The 23762-nt window shown below is 40.9% G+C and overlaps 1 protein-coding gene across 4 annotated transcripts in view; it reads left to right on the forward strand.

Annotated features, from left to right (window-relative positions):
• Nucleotides 1-23762, forward strand: part of IGF1R (insulin like growth factor 1 receptor) — a 179829-nt gene that overhangs the window by 148303 nt on the left and 7764 nt on the right. For 3 of the 4 annotated variants that reach the window (XM_067003774.1, XM_067003773.1, XM_067003775.1), the window contains 10 exons: nucleotides 665-951; nucleotides 2456-2592; nucleotides 3679-3838; nucleotides 4887-4992; nucleotides 6359-6429; nucleotides 9194-9423; nucleotides 9712-9822; nucleotides 10811-10970; nucleotides 13212-13341; nucleotides 17855-17989. In XM_067003774.1, coding sequence (XP_066859875.1) covers nucleotides 665-951; nucleotides 2456-2592; nucleotides 3679-3838; nucleotides 4887-4992; nucleotides 6359-6429; nucleotides 9194-9423; nucleotides 9712-9822; nucleotides 10811-10970; nucleotides 13212-13341; nucleotides 17855-17989 — 1527 coding nt within the window. The remainder of the gene's footprint in view (nucleotides 1-664; nucleotides 952-2455; nucleotides 2593-3678; nucleotides 3839-4886; nucleotides 4993-6358; nucleotides 6430-9193; nucleotides 9424-9711; nucleotides 9823-10810; nucleotides 10971-13211; nucleotides 13342-17854; nucleotides 17990-23762) is intronic. The other variant, XM_067003772.1, reaches the window with a different exon arrangement.

Consider the following 23762-nt stretch of genomic DNA (forward strand, 5'->3'; position numbering starts at 1 on the left):
AGTGCTGTGTTTTCTCATGCAGGGAGATTGTTCCTTTGCAGAGATTTTGTTAAGGTGTGAGAATTAGAGATACAAATTGCTGTATATTAGTGGTTGCTAACTTTCATGGTTTTCAGCTGCCGTCCAAGGTTTCTTTTCTCAGTGCAATGCATCCAGTATTCTACAATTCAATTGCAACTGCAAAGAAATAAGTTAGACCTATGGAGAGTTAGCTTTGCTAATCAAGCAAACTTCAGAGAAGTTTTTTCCCTAACCTTTTAAACCTTTAACATCTGATTTTTATTTTAAGCCTCAACATTATTGTCATTAAATACAGATCCAGTTTGCTTATTAAATAACAGTGAAGCTCTTCTTGCTATTCAGATTATTGTGCCAGCACCAGGGTGGTCAGAAGTTTGCACATTTATCTTGAGGCTTGATGTGAGCCTCAGAATTTAGATCGGTTTCCAACCAAGAGAGTGCAGTAGGATGTGCTGACATGCTGCAGGTTCAGCTTAAGAGAAAGCTTTCTTCTTGTTTTGCAGTTTCCTTTGTTTAGCTATTTTCTTAATAGCGTAGTTACCTATTCTACTGTTGGTTTTTTCCACGCTTATTCTGGAGCTAGAGGAAAAACGAATTTTCTCTTAAGAGGTGTTTTTTCTATACGTGTCTGTTTGCTCCACAGACCTGATCGGAAGCGGAGGGATGTGTTCCGAATTGCAAATGCCACTTTGGCCACTCGAAACAGGAACACAACTGGGACAGATCACTTCACCAATGTTTCTGATGCAGAGGAGAGTGAGGTGGAATACCCGTTCTTCGAGACCAAAGTGGATGGCAAGGAGAGAACTGTCATCTCCCATCTCCAGCCTTTTACTCTTTACCGCATTGATATTCACAGCTGCAACCATGAAGCTGACACACTTGGCTGCAGCGCTTCCAACTTTGTCTTTGCAAGAACCATGCCTTCAGGTACGCTCTCACAAGTATAAAGCTTTATTTTATTTTCCAGGAACAGATCAATCTCAGAGAAGACAAATCTTCCAAAAGCAGTTAGGAAAGCATTGGGGTTTAATGTAAACATTGAATGCAAGAAGATAAATTGGAACTATATAAAACTTTGTTACAGCAGTGTAATGGCCTTCTCTGGTCTCTCCTGTGTACCGATTGATCTGTACTGCGTTTTTCCTGTGATCTGGAGAAGTGCAGATGTGCCTTCAGTACCTACATGGTTATGAGAGAGTCAGTTTCCCGGCTGTGTAGATGAGAGCCACAGATACGATGGGTTTAAAGGTTTTATTTTTCAGTTCCCTGTGTGCTGAATGGAGACAGGGAAACATATCCCTGCTCATGTTTAGTTTTGCTGTGCTCATGCTGAACTGTTTACAGATGTTAGAGTTTTGCTGGTGGGAATATTTGCCAAATGTTTCTTCTGTCACAGAATGACCAAGCATTTGTCCAGCCTGGAAACAGGAAGAGTACTGTATTGCATTGTGCCCAATCACGGGCATCTAGAATACTTCAAATAAGAGACATTGAGTGTTCTACTCATGTTTGGGACTTATACAGATTGTACTTCTTCTGAGAAGAATAGAGATGATTTTAGTGTAAGCTCATATGCATCCAGCGAAGAGCTTCTGACTCCAGCAGATGTCTGGGAATATTTGATGCAGAGTGGTAGCAATTTTGCTTTGTTTCTGTCATAATGCTGAAGATTCAGCTGTGTCAGTAAAAAGCAAAAAGTGTTGCCTATTTCAAGGAAATAAGAAAATCTGTGAGTTGGGGGAAAAGGAAAAAAGCATTCCTAGTTTTTAGTGTATGGCTCTGAAAATTAAAAACTAAATAATTTTCTTGTAAACTCAGCCACTGTATCTTTGGAAAAGTAGCCTTCTTTTTTTTTTTTTTTTTTTCCTTTGAAACTGTCTTCATACTCCTGTTAGGATTTGAGTAAAAATCATGAAATCATCAGGAGTGAAAATGACCAGGGATAAAGCAGTTGCTGAATTACTGACAGGACTCTGTTTTAAACTGTGTCAAGTTTCATGGGATTGCCTACAGCTAAGGGATGTGAGTGGGGCAGATTTTACTGTGTTTGCAGCCATTTGGTGGGAATGTCTGTCTCTGCATGGTTTTGGTGTAGCGGAAAGTTTGGAAGGAGCAACCAGGTGCTGATAAACTGTTCTTTGTCACACGTATAGAGCACAGTTACTAAAACAGCACCAATATACTTTGTGAAGCTGTAATATGCTGCAGTTTCTGGCAATCAGCAGTTCAGGCAACATTCATCTCTCCAACAAGCCCCTGGCAACTGTGTTTTCTTCTCTGGATCTTCAAATAGCACTTAACAGAATGCTTTGATACCTAAAGAACAGCATGAACCTTTTGTTTTGTTTTTTTTTTATTCCCATCCATTGTTCTCTAAGTTCTTGTTTAAGCAGTAGGTGTTCTTCTCACATCACTTGTAAATATTTTACAGAGGGAGCAGATAACATTCCAGGAACAGTAGCATGGGAAGCAAAAGAAGAAAACACCGTCTACCTGAGGTGGTTAGAGCCTACCAATCCAAATGGGCTGATCCTAATGTATGAAATCAAATATGGGCAGCATGGAGAGGTGAGGATCTGATATTTCTCTGTTCAGAGTTAATTGTTTGTAACTCTAATTTATATTTCATACCTCGATCTTGTCACATCTGACTAGCTAAGCAAGGTTGGGCTAATTGTATTTTCAGTCTTGAAGAATCCAGGTTTGAGTACAACTGTAGTATGTTTCCATTGCTTTGACTTTGTATGTTACAAAAGATGTAGTGCTTACAAAAGATGAAGAGCTTTGGTGACTTAAAGCTAAAATTAAAATCATCATGTTTGAGCTTGCTGAGACTCATGTAGCACTTCATGCCACAGAGGGTGACTTAGCAGCTAGTCTACTGTCCAAATTATTCTTTCTGGTACCCTGTTAGATTTCAGACTTTTTGCTAACAGGGGTTACCTGCAGTATGTAAACGAGAATCTGAAATGGGTTCAAATTTGAGACCTTCATTATGTTTCAAAAAACTACAAAATGTAACTCAAAATTGAGGAAGGGGAATCTAATGTTGAGGTATATTCAGTCTTTAAAATCAATAGCTTGAGCTTTTTTTTTTTTTTAATTTTATTGTTTTTTAAGTTGCAGTACAGTGCAAGGTGTAACAAAAAGCTTGGAGATCAGCTACTACTGAGAAAGTTACCTTCGTGACTTTCAGCTGCGATGTCTTCTTTAAAATGTACCTGCTTCTGTATTCTTAAGAAAAGTAACTTTTTGGTAACTTTTTGTATGGTGTTTATGGTAGCAGCCTTCGTTCAGACATTTGTAAATAACTAAGACTTAAATCATTGAATAGTGTTTGACTGAATCTGCTTTTACGTGTGGGCCAACTGAGACACAAAATGGGATCTTTCTTAACGTGCTTCTGTGGGCTGCTACAGACCAGTGATAGCAATGGTTTCTTCAAACACCAAGCTCCAACCAACATCTCATTCCTTTGTTTTCTTTTTGTCAGTTTTTGGATTCCATGTATCTCCCTAAGCTGTTGGAAGAAAAAAAAATATCAGATGGGGCTTTTAATTATAAAGATGAGCTTATCTTGCAGCTACATCATCTTCTCAAGAAGGAAGAATGTGAAGATACTAACATGAACTGCAAATTGCTTTTGTCTTTCAGGAGAAGCGGGAATGTGTTTCCAGACAGGAATACAAGAAGCTTGGAGGAGCTAAACTAACTCATCTGAACCCTGGAAACTATTCTGCTAGAGTTCAGGCCACTTCGTTAGCTGGAAATGGGTCATGGACCGAGCCAGTCTCTTTCTATGTACAACCCAAATGTAAGACAAATGTTCGTAGCCTGCGTCAAACTGGGGGACTTGCCTGTTTAATAATTCTTAATGTTTACGTTTGTAATCGGGTGTATGAACCTCTTGCCTGTGCTCTGAATACTCTTACTTGCTGATTTTTTTGGGGAATTCATCTGTTCCATTTTTTGATAAGTGTTGACAAGGTGTATTGGAGACATGGTCCTTTTTTTCATAGATTTTATGCATATAGGAGGTGCAATCAGGTGACGGGTGCATAGAACACACTACTGTGGCTCCCTGGGATGCCCAACTCACAGTCGGGAATGCAATGTTAGAAGCATCAAATGTGGAGTAGAATTGTACAAAACCTGTGGCAATTAAGCAAACCTACTTCCAATCGCAAAGTGCTGTAAGAAACAGATCATCTGTTAAGATTTTGGCTGGCAGGTTTTTTTTAAATATCAAATGCTTTTTCATGTGACTTGTTCAGAGTGACATTTTAATGAAGATAACACTGATGAAAGGGTCCTGACTATGGGAGTGATTTAGATTTTGGAAGAATAGCACTGTGCAGGGTATACAGAGACCCTCTCAAGAACTTCCGTGTTTAGTTGAAGAGCACTTGTATCCACAGAAAACTGGAACTTTGTCTTTTTATTCATTCTTGTTTTTCTAATTCCTGGCATTTGATGAACTTGAGGTAAAGATCAGCGTGAATATATTCTGAAGTACAAGAAATTGCAAGGTGAACAAAAGGTGGAGGAAAAGAAACGTTAATATGCAAGCGAACAATTGCGTATTGTTCCCTGAGGAATGTAAGTCCTTAAGCATAACATGTGAAACCAAACTCCAGACAGACACTGTTCTGTACAAAATTAATGCTTTTCAGTGTCTGTTTTCTTGTTCCACTCATCTGCAGTCAGGGAGTGTTTCTGAGTACATTTTTCCACATCAGACAAGAAAATGAGTACTTTGATTTCTCTCCTGTATGGAAATACACTGAGTGGGTTTTGAATGTTTCTTTGTTAATGGAGATTTTATAGAAACCCTGATACAGTTGTTTTCTTGTTGGTTGCAGCAGCAAACTATGGAAACTTCCTGCATTTGATAATTGTGCTTCCCATTGCTTTCCTGCTCATCATTGGGGGTTTACTAATAATGCTGTACGTCTTTAACAAAAAGAGGTGAGTTGTTTATGCCTGTGGTTAATGCTGAACTGCAAAAGGGGCCTGTTTAGTTTCAGGTCTGTATCTGTGGAGCAAGTTAGAAATTAAGAAGTGAAATGGCATTCCGAGCACTTGAGAAGCTAAAGAAGATTCTGCCGTATTGGTGTGTAGAAGGAGGGGGTCTAGAGTTACCAGCGAGAATCTGCCTGCTGCTTGAGATATGAAGAGGCTTTTTATTACAGTATCACATTTGAAAGGGAAGAGGAAGGGTTGTCAGGAACATATCCACTGGGACAATGATGACAGACACTGAGCCTTTATAATCAGAAGCTTTGAAATACGGGTTGCTCTATAAATCATGAAAACTTAGTTCAAGTCAGGTTAATTTGATTCCTTGCAAATTCTGAAGGCTTAAAAAATTATGCGCTGGACAGAGCAGTCTTGGGGGACTGTTCGATTGATTTGTTTCCCTTAGTTTTATCTCTTTATAACTAGTGCTCTTTTTATTTAATTGAAATACATAATGAGAACTTAATAGAAGTCGGTGCAAATGTTCAGACTTGCCACTTTTTAGGTATTGAGCTTTTTTATTACTCTCATATAAATTATGCTCGTTGAATATCCCATTATTTCCAGCTCTAATTCATTTGTGTACAGACTATAGCACCAATTCTCCTCAAGCACTCCAGAAAGGGCTTTGCATCTAGTGAAGTAAAGTACCTGCCTGACCTTCCCATGAGCTTTCTGGGCTTGAATGCCTGATAACTCATCCTTCTTTAAACTGTTGTTCTAGCACACAAAACTGTTTTCTCTTTGGTTTTCTGAGGTCTGATTAATAACTTGATTTGTACAGCCTGTCTTCTGCAAGAGCTCTCTCAATGCTGAATAAAAGTCTTAGTCTGAAAATCACCCCAGTAAAATTGAGGGAGAAGGATGAGGGTAAAATAAAATAACAGAAGCAATTTATAAAGTCGTTGAATGGAATTCCAAATAAAAACAATCTTGTTCTTTGCCAGGTCACTTCTCTCTCTCAGTAGAGCAGGTGATTAATGCTCTCAGCCACAAGTCTCCTGGATGTATCAACATGCAGCTGCCTTTCTTAAAGGAAGTTTGCCTAGCAGCTAAAAGTACTTTGTGTTTACACTTCTCTAGTGCTGATTTGGTATAGAGAAGACTGCTGGTTTCCTGCGAAAACTCTTCTGGGCTCTTCTTCTCATTGATTGTGTGGTAGAATAAGAACTTGATTTGTCCCCTTTCTCTGAAAAGCTCTCCACATACAGTAAACAATATTTTGTGGTTGAGCAAACAGTGGAAAAGCTGTAGAAGAAGCAGTCTGAAATTTACTTAAGTTTAAAGATTAATAAGGAAAAAAATATTTCAACAGGAACAGTGACAGACTGGGCAATGGGGTACTTTATGCTTCTGTGAACCCCGAGTACTTCAGTGCTTCAGATGGTAAGTGTGGCCATGTGCTTTTGATGCATTTACTTTTATATACTCTGTTCATGTCAGACTTTGGAAAGTGTGAAATTCTTGTAAAGGGATGTAGTAAAACCTCTTTCTCTTTTTATTTAATTAGCACATCCATAGTTAATCCATCATCAATCATATGTAAATGTTACCTGTCTATTGAAACAGAGGTGTTTTTGAAATTACTCCTGTAGTTTATTCAGCTGAAATGAATTTGGATAGGTTAGTTTTCTTTTCAGAGTATTGTCTACTTATCTGGTGATTTTGTTACTAGAATGAAAAAATTCATGAATTCATCATCTTTTACGTTTGCCCTTTTAAGGCCTTTTCTGACCTACTGGAATAAACTCACTGCTTGTTTCTTGTTTCTGTGTATTTCTCATGTGGAAAATAGTAACGTTTACCAAAAAAAAAAAGTCTCCTCACTTCCCACCCCAATTCTCCAAATGTGAAAAGTTGTTGGAAAGAGAAAAGGCTGTGAGCTTCCAGCCATATCTCTGTTAAAATGACCAGGGACGTTTAATGTAAGCTATACTTTTTCTCTTAATATCTAGATTATGGGTAAGCCAGTTGTTCTTGGACTGACAAAAAAGCTTTTTAAAGCTAGTTTCAGATTTTAATTGTTTAATTTCTTACTATTTTCTATGGAGATGCAACGTGAATAATGTTCTTTGATAAGATAAAAAGAAGCATTTGCCGGAAGTGGCAGCTAATGGGTCCTTTCATTGCTTAGCTAGTAAATTGGAAAGTTTTGCTTAAAATAGAAGTTCTTGTTGCCTCAAAATTAGATTGTTTGCCACTTGTAGCAAAAAATGATTCCTCCTTCATCCCTTATTCCACTTCGAGCAAAGAAACAAAAGCATCTAATGCGTCCATTGAAAGCTTGAGGGAAATAGTATAAGAAGAGATTCTTGCATAGTCTGAACCATCTTTTGAGAGTGTGGGGGTGCTGGCTGGGAGCTAGCTCAGTACTTTATTACCCGGTAGATTAGATGACAGGTTTGTATGACCGGCAACAAGACTGAGAAAATCCAGCAGTGCTTAGTGATTTGGAAGATGGTGCAGATAATTTTCAGCGGGACAACGGAGAAAGTGTCCAGCGCCAAATAAAAACCAAGAATTAAAGTTGATTTCAGGATGATTAAGTTTTACAGTTCATTAGGATTGTTTAGTTTTAATTTCTTGTTTGTATGCAAGTCTCAGTAAGTCTGCCAGGATTCTGGACCTTGGAAAAATGAAATTTATTTTACCTGATCTGGAACAAGATTAAATTCCTTAAAACCATCGGGGAAGGAAGAAAAAACAAAACAGAAAACACCACCATCACCACCACTCCAAAAAACAAAACAAAACAAACAAACAAACCACCACACTGTTCCTAGAACTATGTGTTTTTGTGTGTGTGTGTTTTGCTTTCTGTATATCTGTATTATTTTTCTGCACTTCACTATTGCAGGAGGGCATTAGCAGACATACCCTACTGTAGATAATCTCCTTGTCAGTTCCCGTGCTGGCTGACCCTGGGCAGTAGCAGGAGCTGAATGGCCCCAGAATCCCGGTATCCTTGGCTCAGCGTCTCCAGAAAGCTTGTGGCTGTGGAAAGCAGAGCCCTGGAATCCCAGCTTTCTGGCTAAATGAGTTGCTTGGAAAAAAAAATAAATAAAGGCAGTTAGGTTCCCACTGGAAACCTATTTGCTAAATAATTTTTTTTTCCAACATAGAGGTATGGGCGTATTTAACAAGCATGTGCCCATACTGTGCAGATTATTTATTTGCGGAGCTCTTCAAGCACAGGAGGAAATCAGAACATGAGAAGAATTTGCTTGAGGCATCAGTGCTGTAGTTTATGGGTTAGTTGGTGCTGCTGCTTTAGACGTTTTGCCAAAATGATGTTTCCAAAAGCCCCCTAGAGGCTAATGGGTTTAGCTAGAGTGGGAGCTGACTTTGTTTTACTATTGTTTCTTGGAGCAGCACCATTAGAGTTAAATGTTGTCTGTTGATGTTCATGCTATAATCCTCTATTTTTGCATCCTGTCATTTCACCCATCCCAAGCATGTGACACAACTGTACCCTCCTTTGGTGACTGATGGGCAGCAGCATCAGTGACTACTGAGAGCTCAGATGTCTTCTTGCCTGAGGCAGTCATCCCTCCTAGCAGTCACCTTCTGAGGTCTCTCTTCTGCCTCAGATCAAAGACTTGCAGCAGCAGCAGCAAGTTCTGCCTTTACTGGTGCAGCAGTGGGTGTGCAAGTAAGCAGAATAGCTTCATGCAAAGAACCTATTAGATCAGAAAATCTCTTTCCCTTTAGTCATAAAATCAATCGGTTAATAGAGAACACAGCGGACGCTAAACTGGTACAGATGATCGAGTATGTTTGATGCTGCCTTGGAAGAACTAGAAAACCGAGGGTCCCGAGAAAAGCTCAAGCCTCAAGTACTGAATGAAGGTTCTTGCCACCTGGGTGTTGTGCACTGAAGTTCCTTATTTCTGTTCTTTTATGCTAGTACCATAGTGAGGCCCCTTCAAGTCCATCTACTCATTTCTTTAAGATTTATTTCTATGCCAAATACCTGCCTATTTCTGTATGAGAAAGATCGGAATATTTGCACGCATCCTGCAAGTTCTCAGCATTACGTCTGTTGTTGCTTAGAGTAAAACTTCTCTGGGCAGTTGGTATCGTAAAGCCACGAGTGATCCCACCACTTCCAGAAATGGAACGTGATGGCCTCTTCTCTCTCTCCCCACAGTGTACGTTCCAGACGAGTGGGAGGTGCCTCGCGAGAAGATCACCATGTGTCGGGAGCTTGGGCAAGGCTCCTTTGGGATGGTGTATGAGGGGATAGCCAAGGGAGTGGTGAAGGATGAGCCAGAGACCAGGGTGGCCATCAAAACTGTCAATGAGTCCGCAAGCATGCGTGAGAGGATAGAGTTCTTAAATGAGGCCTCAGTAATGAAGGAGTTCAATTGTCACCATGTGGTAAGTCATGAAAATGTAATAAGGCTGTGATTTACATGGCTGTGATGGCTTACTGGCAGGAGAGTGCTTGGGGCACATCTTCGCTGACTGAAGTGGGGACTCGGGATTCTAGCTTCAGTTCTGCAGCATTAGGATGTTGTTAAACAGGAGTCAGAGTGAAAACAAGTCTACTTCCAGACCTCTCCCACAGGGTCGTGGGTGCTGGGGGCTCCATATCAACATGAATAAACAATTACTGCAGTTCAGTTAGCAGTATTTGTAGCTGAGCATTTGTTTTTCCCCTTGCAGGTTCGGTTGCTTGGTGTTGTTTCTCAGGGCCAGCCTACCCTAGTTATCATGGAGCTGATGACACGTGGGGACCTCAAAAGTTATCTGAGATCATTGAGGCCAGACACAGAGGTGAGTCATGAGCTGTTGGATATTTTTTTCCTTCTGTTAGAATCATCCTGAGCAAATAGGCATCGTGTTGGAAGCAGCAGGCAATTAGCCTTTCTTGCCCTCTCCTTAAGATCTAAGAACAAAACATGCTGCTCTGTGATCTGCAACACTTTTTTTTTTTACGAGGTAGTTACTGCAGATAGCCTAGTGTGCTGTACCCCATCTTGTGTTACAGAGTCCTGTTTTCCAGTTTTGAATTAAATCTCTTGCCTAACCTAATTCTTGTCAAGATGTTGAAGAAAAATTGGCTGGTTGAAGCATGCATGTTAGGATAATGATTTCATGTTGTACATCCTGCCTATCTCCTCTGTTGGAAAATAAATACAAATGAGGCCTTTATGATAAAAGTCTAGTATCTTTGCTAATATGCATTCTTTAATATGTAGGCCATCAGTCTAACAGCTAAAATTGCTCCATATGAAAGATGACACTTGCCACTGAAATTATAGTAGACTATGTAGAAAAAGAGCCCATGGTTTTCTTTTGCCATTAGTTTCATGATCCAGAATTTCTGATTTGGTATGTGCAACAGAGAATGTATGCCATATAAACAGAGAACTTGAAAGCAGCAGAGTGCATGTTTGGCTGTGGAACATATCCATGCTGATTAAACTATTTAAACTCCTGAGGTATAAAGTACAACATTGTTACACGAAAGTCTTTCTTGCGTGTATTCCCTAAAATAGAATGGCCTGTTAGAAAAGAGCTATTTAGGAGTTGTTTGTAAACCAGCTTGATATGGCCAGTTTTTCCCACCAAGCAGGTGCTGCATTTTATATAATCATGAGTTTGTTTAGCCTGTTTCAAGTCGGGCTGAATTGTGATGGTGTGATTTGAAACAAAACAAAAAACAACAACAACAACAACAAAGAACAAGTAGATTGCAGTTTGGTATAGAAACAATTTATTCATTTCCCCTTACTTGTTTGATCTTCTTAATCTTCCTCAGAATAATCCTGGCCAGACACCTCCAACTCTGAAGAAGATGATTCAAATGGCAGGAGAGATTGCTGACGGGATGGCATACCTCAACGCCAACAAGTTTGTTCACAGAGATCTTGCTGCGAGAAACTGCATGGTGGCAGAAGATTTCACGGTGAAAATTGGAGGTATGCTTTTTGACTTTTGTAGAAATGAAAAACATCACCCTGAAAAATCAGTGTCTTAAAAAGCATTTTAGTTTTTTAAAAGCTGTTTTTAAGATCTTCTAAAACTTAGCTGTAGTTTAAATTTCTGCAGAATGAAATATGTGCCTTATGAAGGCTAGCTGTGATTTAAGACCTGTGACCAGTCAACATTGAATTGAAACTCTTGGAATACCTCTACTTGCTGTCGTTCCAGTGAGGAAATAGAGTAGCATGTGGGCTTAGAAGGAGCTGGTGGAGCAGTGATTTGAGATGCAGATGCTGCAGACATCTGGGTGGATGGCGTGGTTAACACTGGTGTGTCATTTGCTTTGCTGTTAATGCGCAAAAATAATTGTACCTCCTGTTTATCAATTCAAGAATAAGAATTGTAGGATTATTTCAAAGCATATCTGTTTTGAAAGTGGAATGTAAGGCTTGATTTCAGCTGGATGCTTACCAGCCTGAACTGGAGTTCTGCTTTCCAGAAAACAGAATGGTTTTTCCTCTGCTCTGCTGTTAGAACACCACTTCTTTTCCCCCTTCACCATCCCTCCAAAATAGTGTCAGATGAGCTTTTTCATACTTCTCTCCAGAGAGTGATTTTAAGCTTTTGGCTGTTTTTGAGTTGTGCATATTAAAATAGTATGTATGGTAACAGCCTTCTGCTCTAGGAAACTAATTCTTTTTCTCTGAGCTTAACTCAGCTATTTTGATAATTCATGTAAGTAATCCTGTCATTTGGGAGAAAGAAAATATGATTTCATTTTGAGTCAGTTAATTAGGAAATAAGATCTTTGGGGGATTTTGTACATTTTCTGCAGGTTTGGGGAAGTCAGCCTGAATCCCTTCCATTCCACTTTTCCTAATCCAGCATGTTTTTTAATTCTTTGAACTGGAGATGGTGCATTTCTTCCCTTTAACGTGGTACATGGTTATCCCAAAAGCATTTCATGAAATGTGCTGCACTGCTTTCGTTCATGTGCCCGTACTGAAAATCCCTTCACGTAGAAACAGTTTAGGAACATTTTGACTGAAGCATGCCAACTCAGACTGTTTTGATCTCAAAGGAAGAGCTTTACGTTACACTGTCCTGTGCTCATTGCGTATCTGTTTCTTATTTGCAGTATGTTTTAAAAGAGTTTTCCATTCTGTTGGGGTAAAATCACCCTGGTGTGTGGGAGTGGTGGGATCGTTGTACAAATGGGGCTTTTAGTCATATTCACTGAGGGTAGCGGTGTCCCTAGCAGACACTAGAATGAGAAGGAGCCATGGTCAGTCTCTCAAGCCATAGACGAGTTATAATGACTGTGAGAACCCCTTAGGCTAGAGGAATTGTTAACTTTTCACTCCATTTTTGCAAGAAAAAAAATGATAAAACGGATATTACCCTAGCCCTTCTGTGTCAGCAGATAGCATTGAATCTTAGTAAGAGATTTGATTCCACGTGATTTGTTAACTTTTTGTTAGTGTCTAAAAATATAGTTCCTGATTTAAATTGGCTAGTCCAAGGCCCAGCATTTTTGCTTGTGTCAAGCTGATAGCACAGGAAAAAAATCTGGAATGAGTCTGAATAACAGGAGATGGTCCTCGTTAGGCACAGGTCTTGCAAATGCTTACATATTTACAGCTAAGAACACATGTATAGCCAGAAGTATGGCTTTAATATTGATCTGTATTAGTCATAAATGAATAGCCTCATCCTCTGTAGCATATGAGATAGAAAATTACATTGGAAAAGAAAATTAACTTTCGAGAGATGAAAAGGGTGAAAGAATCATTTCCCTCAAAAGGTAAGGTTCTTTAATTAAAGACAATATAAGTATTAATGGACATCTTTGCACTCCTTACTCTAAAAGAAAAGATGATCATGGAATTTAGAGAACAGATTAGTGAATGATGTCAGCTTCAGAAGACTTAGTTTACTGCAAGGCTTGAACGTAAATCCTGGAACTTTTCTTACTAATATATTTAAATCATTGAGACTTGATCTGGATCCAGTTCTGACCCTCTGAAGTCAGTGGTAAAAATATCTATTAGTTTCGCTGGGAGAGAAGCTAACCAGCCCTAGGAAGGCAAGAAAAGGCTCTGCAAAGCAAAATGCTGTGGTAACAGATTGAAGACTCTTTGCACCAAATTCTGATTGTCTGCTGGCTACAGTGGCTTGTAGTAAGGGGAAATGTTCAGTATTTCATTTTATGAGCTCACAAAACTTGTACCTTCTAGATTTTGGCATGACAAGAGATATCTACGAGACAGATTATTACCGTAAAGGAGGGAAAGGTTTGCTGCCTGTCCGCTGGATGTCCCCAGAATCACTGAAAGATGGAGTCTTCACAACGCACTCCGATGTCTGGTAACAAAAAAGGGGCTTTGAAAAACTGTTTTTCCCCTCTTGTTTCTAGCCTCTTCTTTTGTTTTGTAGACTTATCTAAGTATACAGCTTCTCCCGTCCCTTCGCAGGTAGCTCTCATTATCCACTGTGAATCCTTCTGCTTTATATTGTTTCCATTGCAAAATCAAGGGCTCGTGAGTTTAAATTCTGCTCTCGGAGTCTTAAATGGCTTTCCAAAGCTGGAAGTGGTAGCGTGTTTCCTGCTGTGGGTTGTAAAATCACTTGTGCAGTGAAAAACATTACCTTCACCTGGAAGAGCAAGTTGTCATTTTTCAAATTGCCCTTCTTCAAGAAAAGCATTAGAAGTTGCCAGGAATATGGAAAGGTTCATAGTGTTGACCTGCTTTTCTATCAAAATCTTCTGTGTAAATAACTGTACTTTGCTGCAGACAGTTTGTGTACACTAGCAGTTTTATTTTTTTCCTTCGGAGTTCTCCCTTGTGTATATCCTTCTCCATTTGGGGCTTTTTTTGCTTGCTTTATATACCACAAGATGCAGAAATAGTTTTTTCTTTAAAAGCACATTGCTTAGTGGTTGTATCTGTGAAGTTATTAATAGAGGCATTCAGGAAATTTCAAAATAAACTTCTTAGTAGAAATAATACTCTGGAACATTCCCCTCTCCCTCCCTCCCCCAAACTTCTGCAGAAAGATAGGGAGGACTTGGCAAAAGATGAATATGTACTGGCAAAAGCTCTACTCCGTCTTTTATGGTTTCTCTGCCTTCCTAACAAGATGTTTTTACTGCTGATCTGTTACAGAATTGGCAGCTGATTGCCTCCAAATGCCTAAAAGTCAGTAGGAATGGTATTTTAGTAGTAAACTGCATTTTCTTTAAACAGCTTGAAGATTTTGGAGAAGTCAGTGGACTGCAGTCCACAGCATTGGCTTGAGTGAAAGGTTCCTAAGAGAAATTAAGTAACAAGTGAAAAAGCAAAGCATCAGAATGTTACTTACATCTTTTGCATGTGGCTAATAACTTATTTATGTACCCCATAATCTTCAAACTTGGAAGGCAATGAAAATAGCCACTTTGAGTTGAAGGGGAAGCCCTGTATCAGCCATTCATCTAACAGAGCCACGCAGGCATGCTTTCAGCCTTCCCTCTGTAGTAAAAGAATTCTGGAACTAGTAATGGCTTCACAAAGCAGACAAATATGAAATATATCACTAGAAAAATCCCCAGATTTAAACCTGAACTAGAGAGAGGAGCCGGCAAGCCTACCCATTACCACCAAACGGTAACTTTTAAGTGTAGCCATCTCTTCCAGCATTTGTTTCAGGACTGTAATAGATCTCGTTTTCACCTTCATTGACGTACGGCTGTTGTGCATGCAAGCTTATCTTTTAACCTGTAACTCTTAAGTGACATTATTGTTTTAACCTAACTCAGATTGTAAATGCGCACACACACACACACACACACACACACACAAAGAGGTGCTAAATCAAGCATCAGTACTAAATTTATACTTTAATTGCTGCAGGAAATGCGCATGTTCTCCCTTCGAAGTCAACAAGATGTGGCACTCATCGGTCATTTAGTCCAAAGCAAGACTGATAAAAATAATGTTGCAGTTTATTAGTGGGACAGTCCAAGACTCTCTGAGCAAAATATCTTAGCCAGGCTGCAGAAGTCACATAAAGGGAAGTAGCTTACTAATGACGAGGTTGGAAAACTTACAAAAGAAAGAGTTGAATTTGACAATTTTTTACTTGAAAGCATAGAGACAAAAAAAAATGCCTTTTGGACCACAGGTCTGCAGATCTCGTCAGTATTTATCAGTATTTCAGTTTCTCCTTGGGATGGTTTGTGGTCTTGTTGTTAGAAGTGATTTTTTTCTGAATTTTGGTTCACATAGGTATGCTACCTCGAGGTACAAAACAACAGGTTCAACTTGAGGAACATGCAAATGTATAGGTGTTCTAAACAGACACCATGTGCCGTGTATCCACAGCTCGAGATGCAGAAATCTGGATCTGAATTGGAAATGTATCTGAGCTCAGTTTATCACTGTCATGAAATTGTGTCTAGTTACTTGATCAGCTTATGGCTAAGAGGATCATTCTGGTTTACTTCTCAATAACTTCTGAAACCAGTCTCTGTACACTGAAGGTTTCTTCATGCTAGGAAGAATCACCTGAGTCCTTGTGTTAGTTCAGGTTTTGAAGTTACTTCATGAAAACCGTTGTCTGGCAGTTCTGGGGGCCATTTATTTTCATGAATTTTAAAAAAAAAAAAAAAAAGAGAGAATGTTTTTCTGTCCTTTTTGCTAGGATATTGTGACATCTGGTTCTATGTTCTTAGAGATCTGCTTTAGAAGCCAAAACGTCAAAAAGACAAAACTGTGCAAGTGATCAGAGTGCAAGATTTATAAGCTGTAAGGTGAAATGGCAAACTGCAAAAGAGTGTCTGGAGGTTTATAAGGGTGGAGCTTTATTTTAGCAATTCATTCTTCTATTGCTCTTCAGGCTGAAGAATGAGGTAATTAGATAAGACTGTTGTTGTTGTAGTTAGGGAAGGAGAACGTTTCAAAATGAAAGTAATACTGTTCAGGATGAGGGTGTATTTCTATTAATAAGTCTTCAGCATGTTGCATTCTTTCAGAGATAGTATTTGCCTTGAAGAAGCAACAGAAGTGCATGTATTATGATAGGACTAGGAGGTGCACAGAACTTGCTCTCCTTATTCCTGCAGTGATTAAAGTAGCTTCAGAGGCACCAAAACGTTGAGTTGACCCTCCGTCCCTCCCTCCCCTGAAAGGCAAACAATCGCAAGTCTGTTCGCGGCTTCTGGCTTCAGCTGCGAGCCTTTTCAGATACAGTGGAGAACTGAAGGATAAAAACCACTCTGCCATAACCAGCTAATAATACCTGGCTCCTGGTTTCACAACAGTACCGTATTGAAACTACATTTCTGTTTCTGAACTTGACTCAGCACTTCAGCCACAGAAGGCAAGATAGCATCTAGGTTTTCGTTCACACCAGCTCTAAGAGTAGATGACTGGTCAATGAGGGCAGACAATTGGAGCTGTCTGCTCAATAAACTAATTTTAAATTGAAATATTTTTAGAAAGTGTCAATACTTGCATCCAAACTATCCAATTATATAACTATGCTTATTTTTATTCATGAGTAATCAATTCCTATTATTAGACCAGCTTCTTCTTTCAATCCTGCTGTCCTTTGTATTTATTTGGAAAGAGCGAGGAGCTCTGTTTCAAGATGATGGTTGCATACGTGTTGCAAAAGGAGTAACTGGGTTTCTCGTTGGGGCTTCAATGTTTTATTGCTGAAGCAGCAAAGTAGGGTCTTGGTGCAAGAAGCTGGAGAACATTTGCACCACTTCTACGTCTTTTTCACAAATTGCTTTCATTGCTTGCTCCTGTATGTTAAATGCCTTGATCCTTACTTTGCACCTTTGACTCAGAATGTGGAAGAAACCAGAGCAGTGTGATAGATGGAAAGTATTACTCAGAGTGTTTTTGTGCCTGGGGGATGGAGGTTGTTTGGTTTGTTTGCTTTTAGTGGTGAGGCAGATGAGATACACAGGTGTGGTGGTGTGCATTTGCTGTCTAGCTCTCAGCTGGCTGGAGTGGTAGGGAAGAATGCAGCTTTTAAATCAGATTTGTGTGACTCAAGTATTTCTGATGAAAAGCAGCTTGCACTGGAATGAAAGCTTAGAGCTCTGCGTTATTGCCTTCTCAGCTGCTGTCAGGAGTACCTGAGAGAGACGTTACATGAAGATTTGGGGTTTAGTTTTTTAAATGTATGGTGGCTTTTTTTTTCTTGCTATCGCCATGGGGGGCTTGTTGAGCTCTCTTTAAACAACCAGCCTCTGCTACTTCTCAATCTGCTTAGAAGGTTGGTAGAACAGTCTCCCTCCCTCCCTCCCCTTCTTCCCATCCCTGCATCCTTCCTTTTCCCCTCTCCAGTGTTCTTCCCACCTCCCGAGGTACCTTAAGTCTGAACAAGGCTGTGGGAAAGGGAAATGAGGTTTAAGCAGATTTCTCCAGGCAAGCTCCAAGCTTAAATCTCCTCTGAATTAGGAAGCTTCTGGTCAATGCAAGGCTGTGGTGGCTTTTTTTAACTGATTGCTTGCCTATGCTTGTTCAGTATAGGTCACTGTTGGACCACTGAATGATCATGATCACGACCAGCTCTGACTTGTAGATTATGTTGTGAGAAACAGAGATGTAGCATTCCTGGTCTTTACTTCCAGAGTCAGTAGAGAGAGGCCGTTCTGAAGAGCATTCAGAATTGGGACCCTGTTTCTCTCCATCGATGAGAGGTGTTTAATGTGAACAGTCTCTGATGTTAGGTCATATGGATATCACCGTAGCTGCATACTCTTTAGCAACTGGATTTTTTTTTGTAAAAGAAAACCCGTGGACACCCCTCTGTTCAGTATCATTTAACAGAAACATCTTCGTAACGATTGCTTGGCTTTCTGAAGTTCTGATTTGTTTTCCAGGTCTTTTGGTGTTGTACTTTGGGAGATCGCAACGTTAGCGGAGCAGCCGTACCAAGGCATGACCAATGAACAAGTGCTCCGCTTTGTGATGGAAGGAGGTCTGCTGGAAAAACCGGACAATTGTCCCGATATGCTGTAAGTGTCGGCAGTTATCTCTGTTCTCAGTCCACAGTTTATTCTTCGTGATCCCTTCAATGTCTGCTTCTGCCCCACCTACGAGAGGGACTATTAGGATGTGTCTCTTCTTGTCTCTTCTGCTTCAAGTAAGGTTGTTGAGTATTAAGAGAAAAAAAAAATTAGGATAAGCTGAAGTATACCGTGCATCAACTCTGTGGAATTCAACTTTTCAGTTCAGCATACAGATAAACGAATCTGTCGTTCCTTTGTTTGAAGCAGCTTTGGATCTGCTATTTCAGTCATAGTGTTCATTGCGTGTAGATAAACAAATCTCCCCTGCTAACAGTTTCCTTCCCTGTAAGCAGAGAAAGAGGCACGCAGAAAAACCTTTGTCTACCCCTAGAACCAGTACAAAGCCTTACAGCAGAGGAGTCTGCAGTGCAGCAGGCTTTGGTTTTTAGCTTTACATTGTTGAAATACTTCTGCTGGCTTTTGTGTACAGCAGTTTCAGTTGTTCAGACTTTATTACTTTGATATACTTCCCAAACTGGCTTTTGGGAAGGAAATACTGTGTCTTGCAGTTATTGAAATTTGTTGGAGGCCCACAGAAGGGATACAATCACTTAAGGGCCTCAGCTGCTTGGGATTCTTAGGAAAAGAGCTTTTTTGGCTGGACCGCTGGCTTTGGTTTCAGATGACAGGCAGTGTTGTTTTGTTGTTTGAGGTGGGTGGGTGGTATATGCAGGGGGAGGTGTAGTGCCATGTGATTCCTCAATTTCACATTCTTTCCCTTCCACGATGCTGTGGAGAATTTCTGGCAGTCGGATTGACTGGAGATTGTTTAACATGGTCAGAGCTGTGTAATGGAGGAGGGGGAAAGAACAGGGTGCGGGAAGGGGGCTAGGTAAAGCTGGTCTGCTCCCCGAGCCAGTAGGGAAAAACTAGCTCTACAGTGAGAACAAACTTGGCAAGAGATTCAGCATTAGAAATTCCCCATTAACCTGGGGCATGTGTGGTATGAACAGGGGGAAGGGAGGGGAGTCACAGTTAGCTCTCAGCAAGGAGCTCCTGCTGCAGCCTGCTCAGCCCGTTCTCCTTCCTCCTCCTCCAAGATAATCCTGTGCTCGCTGGATGTTACTACAGGATGAGTCCACTTTGGGGGTAACTGGCTTGAAAACGGGGAGAATTTGGTGAATGTGTGACAGAACGAACCTTTGCACTACTGTAGAACAGCAAAAGCATTCATTTTAAATAAAGAAGCTGTTCACATATTATTTAATGGCCACCAAAACTTCAGTCTAACATTGCAGAGGGGCAGAATGAAAATATCTGCCTTGGATTTTAGCTGCTTCTCTCCATCAGAACAAGAAGTAGGGTTCAACTATCCAGTTTAGTGATGTCTCTCTTTTGTTAATACAATTGTAAAAAACAAAAAAAAAAACAAAAAAACAAAAAACAAAAAAAAATCCTGACTTTGTCCAAATGCAGGGAAAAAAAAAAAAAGAATTGACCCAGAAGCCTACCGTGACTTGCTTTAGCTCCCTTTCAGCTTGTTTTGCCTTCATATTGGAAGAGACACCCAAGTCTGCTGAAATTCAAATAGGCTGCTGTAGGAATAGCATTAGGGAGCTCCAGGGATGATCTTTACCTTTGCTCCACGCACATGCGTTTGGCATTCAAGGAACATACTTTACATGATCGTAGTGCTTTCTTTTCCCATGGTCCGTCCTGTTGGCCCAAGATGCTGTAAAGATGCCGTGCAGTGCTCAGCAACCTGAGAGCTGGTGCCAGTCTTGAACCTCACACGTGTTGCTGCTGGCAGGCAGAGACCTGCTCCGTAGGCAGAGTTCCTTCTCCCCTCTCCAGCTGTTTGGTAACCTGCTCCTCACCGTAGGACATAACAAGAATATTACTGAATCTACTGAAAGGTGCTCGTAACACAGTTGCAAAGAGCCCTGAAATTGCATTCGGATTTTACAGTATGTTCACAGCTTGTTTCAGGCAACTGCTTTTTACTAGTGCTTTACAAAGCCTTTTGTAAACGAAGGGGTCCATTTTTCTGGAGGTTGCTAAAAAGATTCTGTTTAAAGACAAGTTTCTTGGCGTGTCTGTGCCAGTGAAAGGTCTTTTTTTTTCAGGTAGTGTGTGTTCTCAGTGCTGGAGACTGACTGGTCTGTGATACTTTGATATTAACTCACAATATTAACTCGAGATGCCCAGAAAGCCGAGTCCGCCTGCTGCAGGAAAGTCTGTGTGTTCATTGTGCTCAGTATAGCATAAGTGGCAAGCAAGAAGTGGAGCCAGGAACTGCACTCATAAATCTCATGTGGTAGGATACAAATGCAGAGGTACTTTTATTTAAATTAGCTTGACATGCAAACAACTGAATTGTAATCATGGGCAGATGGTATCTAACGCAAAGACAAACTTACCTTTCTGAAGAGAGAGGGAATACACTGACATACCAAAATCTCCAGAACAGGTGGAGTAGGTAGACTGCTGTGGGGAAGCAGAGATGAGAATAGAGAGAAGAATCTTTTTGCAACTGACACCAAATCGACTATTTTTAACCGTGCAGATTATGAGAGTGTTGACACAGCCGTGCACACTCCAGCCACTGTACAGTAGTTCTTGTAAGGGCCTCTCGTTGCCCCCCCTGCGTGACTGCTACGTGGTGCAAGCGGTCTTGGCCGTTCCGTCTCTGCTAAGACTGCAATGCTAATAATGCTTGTTAGTGGCTGTGCTTTGCTAACCCCTGGTAGCAGAGTCGGTAGGTGGATCAGAGACCAAGGACACTTGAAGAACTGGAGAGGTTCTGTTCTACAGCTTGGCTGTCCCGGCTGCTTGTGCAAAGGTGGATTGTACGGCACGGCTGTCTTGTGGTTCACAGAAGTGGTAAATCACTGTGCAGGGGCCAAGCACAAAGAGGACGGTATTTCGAGAGGCTTTTTACTCTTGCACAGGGTGAAACAAGACTCAGTTCTGTTTATGCTACACCCTCTTGGCATAGCTTGCATGATTTTACAGACAGAACCATGCAATAAGACAGATGGTTCAATACGACGGTGCCAGGAGAAGCTTTGCTGTTTTTCTCCTCTTCCCCTGTATGAGGTTGTTTTTGTGTACTGCCATTGTTACATCAGGTGATGGCTGCGTGGCGAGGAGGTTCCAGCTGAAGCTCACAGACAGTGTGCTCCCATGGGGCTTTTAAAAGTTGTGGAGGCTGGAATTCCACTCTGGTTTTGAAGTAAAAATTGCTTCCCCCACATGTAGCTGACTAGACTATTTACGTATTGCCGATTTTTCCTTTGTTCCTGGCGCTCGCTTGGTTTGAAACCAGGGTCTGCTATCCAGAGGTAATCCTGGCATGCAGCAACAGCAGAATAGGAGCCCTTTCTCTGTTCTCCATCAAATCAAGCCACAAGCGCATGCTCAAATGGAATGCAACTGATACAGTAATCTTCCATTTTCGTTTTGTAATGTCTCAGTGCAAAAAGGAGCTCAGTTTCTGCAGCATTCCTTGAGTGCATTAGAGCAGTACTGGTTATCTCCCTGCTCATGGTAAAGCCTGCAACTTCCTTGGGCTCACTTGCCACCAGCCAGAAACACACTTCATGGAACTCAGATTGTATTAGCAGCCTGTAAATTCTTCCATTGTCTGCTGGAACGTGTTGTTTTTTTGGTTGGTGTTTTTGTTTAGTTTAGTTTTGTTTTTGTTGTTTAAGATAATGTAAACAAGGTCTTCAAGCCCACAGGGTTAGTAAGGGGAAAAAAAAAATCCTTTTATGGGAACTCTGTAGGGTTTTTAAATCTGGAATGGCTTAAAAGAAACATCACATGTCGTTGTTTGTGCTGATGTCACATGCATTACTCCACTGCTTGTGGTATCTCCTTAGCATTGCCCTTAGGCCTCAGGGCGCGGTGCCAGCGAATATCCAGTGTTCTTGGCTCCAGCCGAGGCTTCTATTCAGGGACGCAGCAGTCAGCTGGAAAGGAAACAGCAGTGAAGTAACAGAAATGGATTTTATATATTTATGTCTCAAGCTTTCCTTCTCGTTTGTGGGTGAGGGTATAATACAGTTTTATAGTTTGGCTTCACTTTCACTATGAAAGACTCCTGAAGGCTCCAAACCAAGCACGAGCTGAGCGCTGTTGGTGTGTCTACGTGCCTGCTACAATGCGGCTTTGAGGACCGGGGCACTTCTCACAGCACAGACGGGTTCTGCCAGCTTCTTTCTGGGTGTCACAAGGCCGTGCTCAGGTGGCTGGCTTCTGTTCACGCAAAGCTGTGCCAGCCAAGCACTAAAAGGAATATTTGTGACTTCAAATGCTTGAGTTAAGATTGCTTTTATTTTGGTGAAGCACTCTCAGCAGTGCTTGCATCCCGGTCACAGCAGCTTTCCACCTCTGTGCTGGTCCGTGTCAGCTGAGAACACAGTGCACCCGATGAGGAAGTGGAACAGAATTTCCCCAGGAGCAAGTTTCTGGAGGAGGGGATTTCCTTGTTTTGGTTTGTTTCAGGCCAGGGTTCCCAGGCTCTCCAAGCCCTGCTGTGTGCATCGGTGCACAGCAACAGGCGTCAGAGCCCAGGGCTTTCCAGCACGGTGACAGTCGTGTTGCAAGGTTTGTTCTAGTGCAGGGACCCTGGAGAAATTAGGACCTTAGCCTATGAAGGGCTTAGGTGCTATCAAAAAAAAAAAAAAAAAGTGTTGTTTTTTTAATGAAAAAAATAAAAATTGCACACACTAGTGCGGAGATCTAGTAAACTGCTGCCAGGGCATAAGGCAGTGTGAGCTGATTAAAGTGAAAAAATGGAATGCCTTGCTTACTTTCTGAACATCTGTGGAAGTTAGGAAAATGGTGGTGTTCTGTAAAATCGAGAAGTTCAGGTGACTTGACTCACCTTGCACAGGAGGGCTGGCAGAGGTGGGCACCAGGTGCCCCGGCTTGGCTGCTGGCTAGAGATGGGGTCTTACTGGGACTGCAGATCGCATGGCTGGGAGGTAAGGCAGAAGCGTGAAGTATTCTCTAGCGTGTTACTTGAAATGAAAGATTTTTCTCATTCCCTCCAGATTCATTCTTATTCCACCACTGAAAGCAGTAGCTGGGGCCAGCGGTGACATCCTACACACAGCGAGCTTCTCTGAGTGCTGTGCACACAGAGGGAGGACTCAAAGAATTAATCTTCCTTTTCATATTGAAATTTGCCGTATTTCTTGTGCTGTGTTAACAGAAGGCATCCCTATTCCACCTTCACACTGCAAAATCCTTTCTTGGTGTTGCGTTTAAAGCTCAGGGCGATCTCAGGAATATCCAATTCTGCTGTGTCATGAAAATGCTGTTTTCATTATGAACGTATTACTATTTCGTTTTGTGGTTTGGTTTTTACCAGCATGGGACATTGTACAGATCTAATCGTGGATGTGCTTAAACAGATGATCTCACACTCCATAAAATATTATGCATCCCTGGCCATAAATGAAAACAACATAATTTTAAAATAAAAGATTAGAGAACGTTGTTGAGATTTGTAAATGCCTTTTGGGTATTACAATTAATTTTAATGTCATTTTCTTCTTTCAGGAAAAAGGGACTTTTTTACATAGTGTATTTTCTATTCTAATTTCTTTTCAAGACAGTGTTGATAGAGTAGGGACTGGTTCTTTGAAAAAGATGCTCTGAGAGGCGCTATCAATTTGCTGTACGATTGGGTAAGTACAGGATATTTTAGAGGAAAACCGGGGAAATACCAAATTGGGATGAACATCTGCAATGCTTCTGGATACCAGCT

The sequence above is a fragment of the Anser cygnoides genome, chromosome 11, assembly GCF_040182565.1.
Source record: "Anser cygnoides isolate HZ-2024a breed goose chromosome 11, Taihu_goose_T2T_genome, whole genome shotgun sequence".
NCBI classification, from domain to species: Eukaryota; Metazoa; Chordata; class Aves; order Anseriformes; family Anatidae; genus Anser; species Anser cygnoides.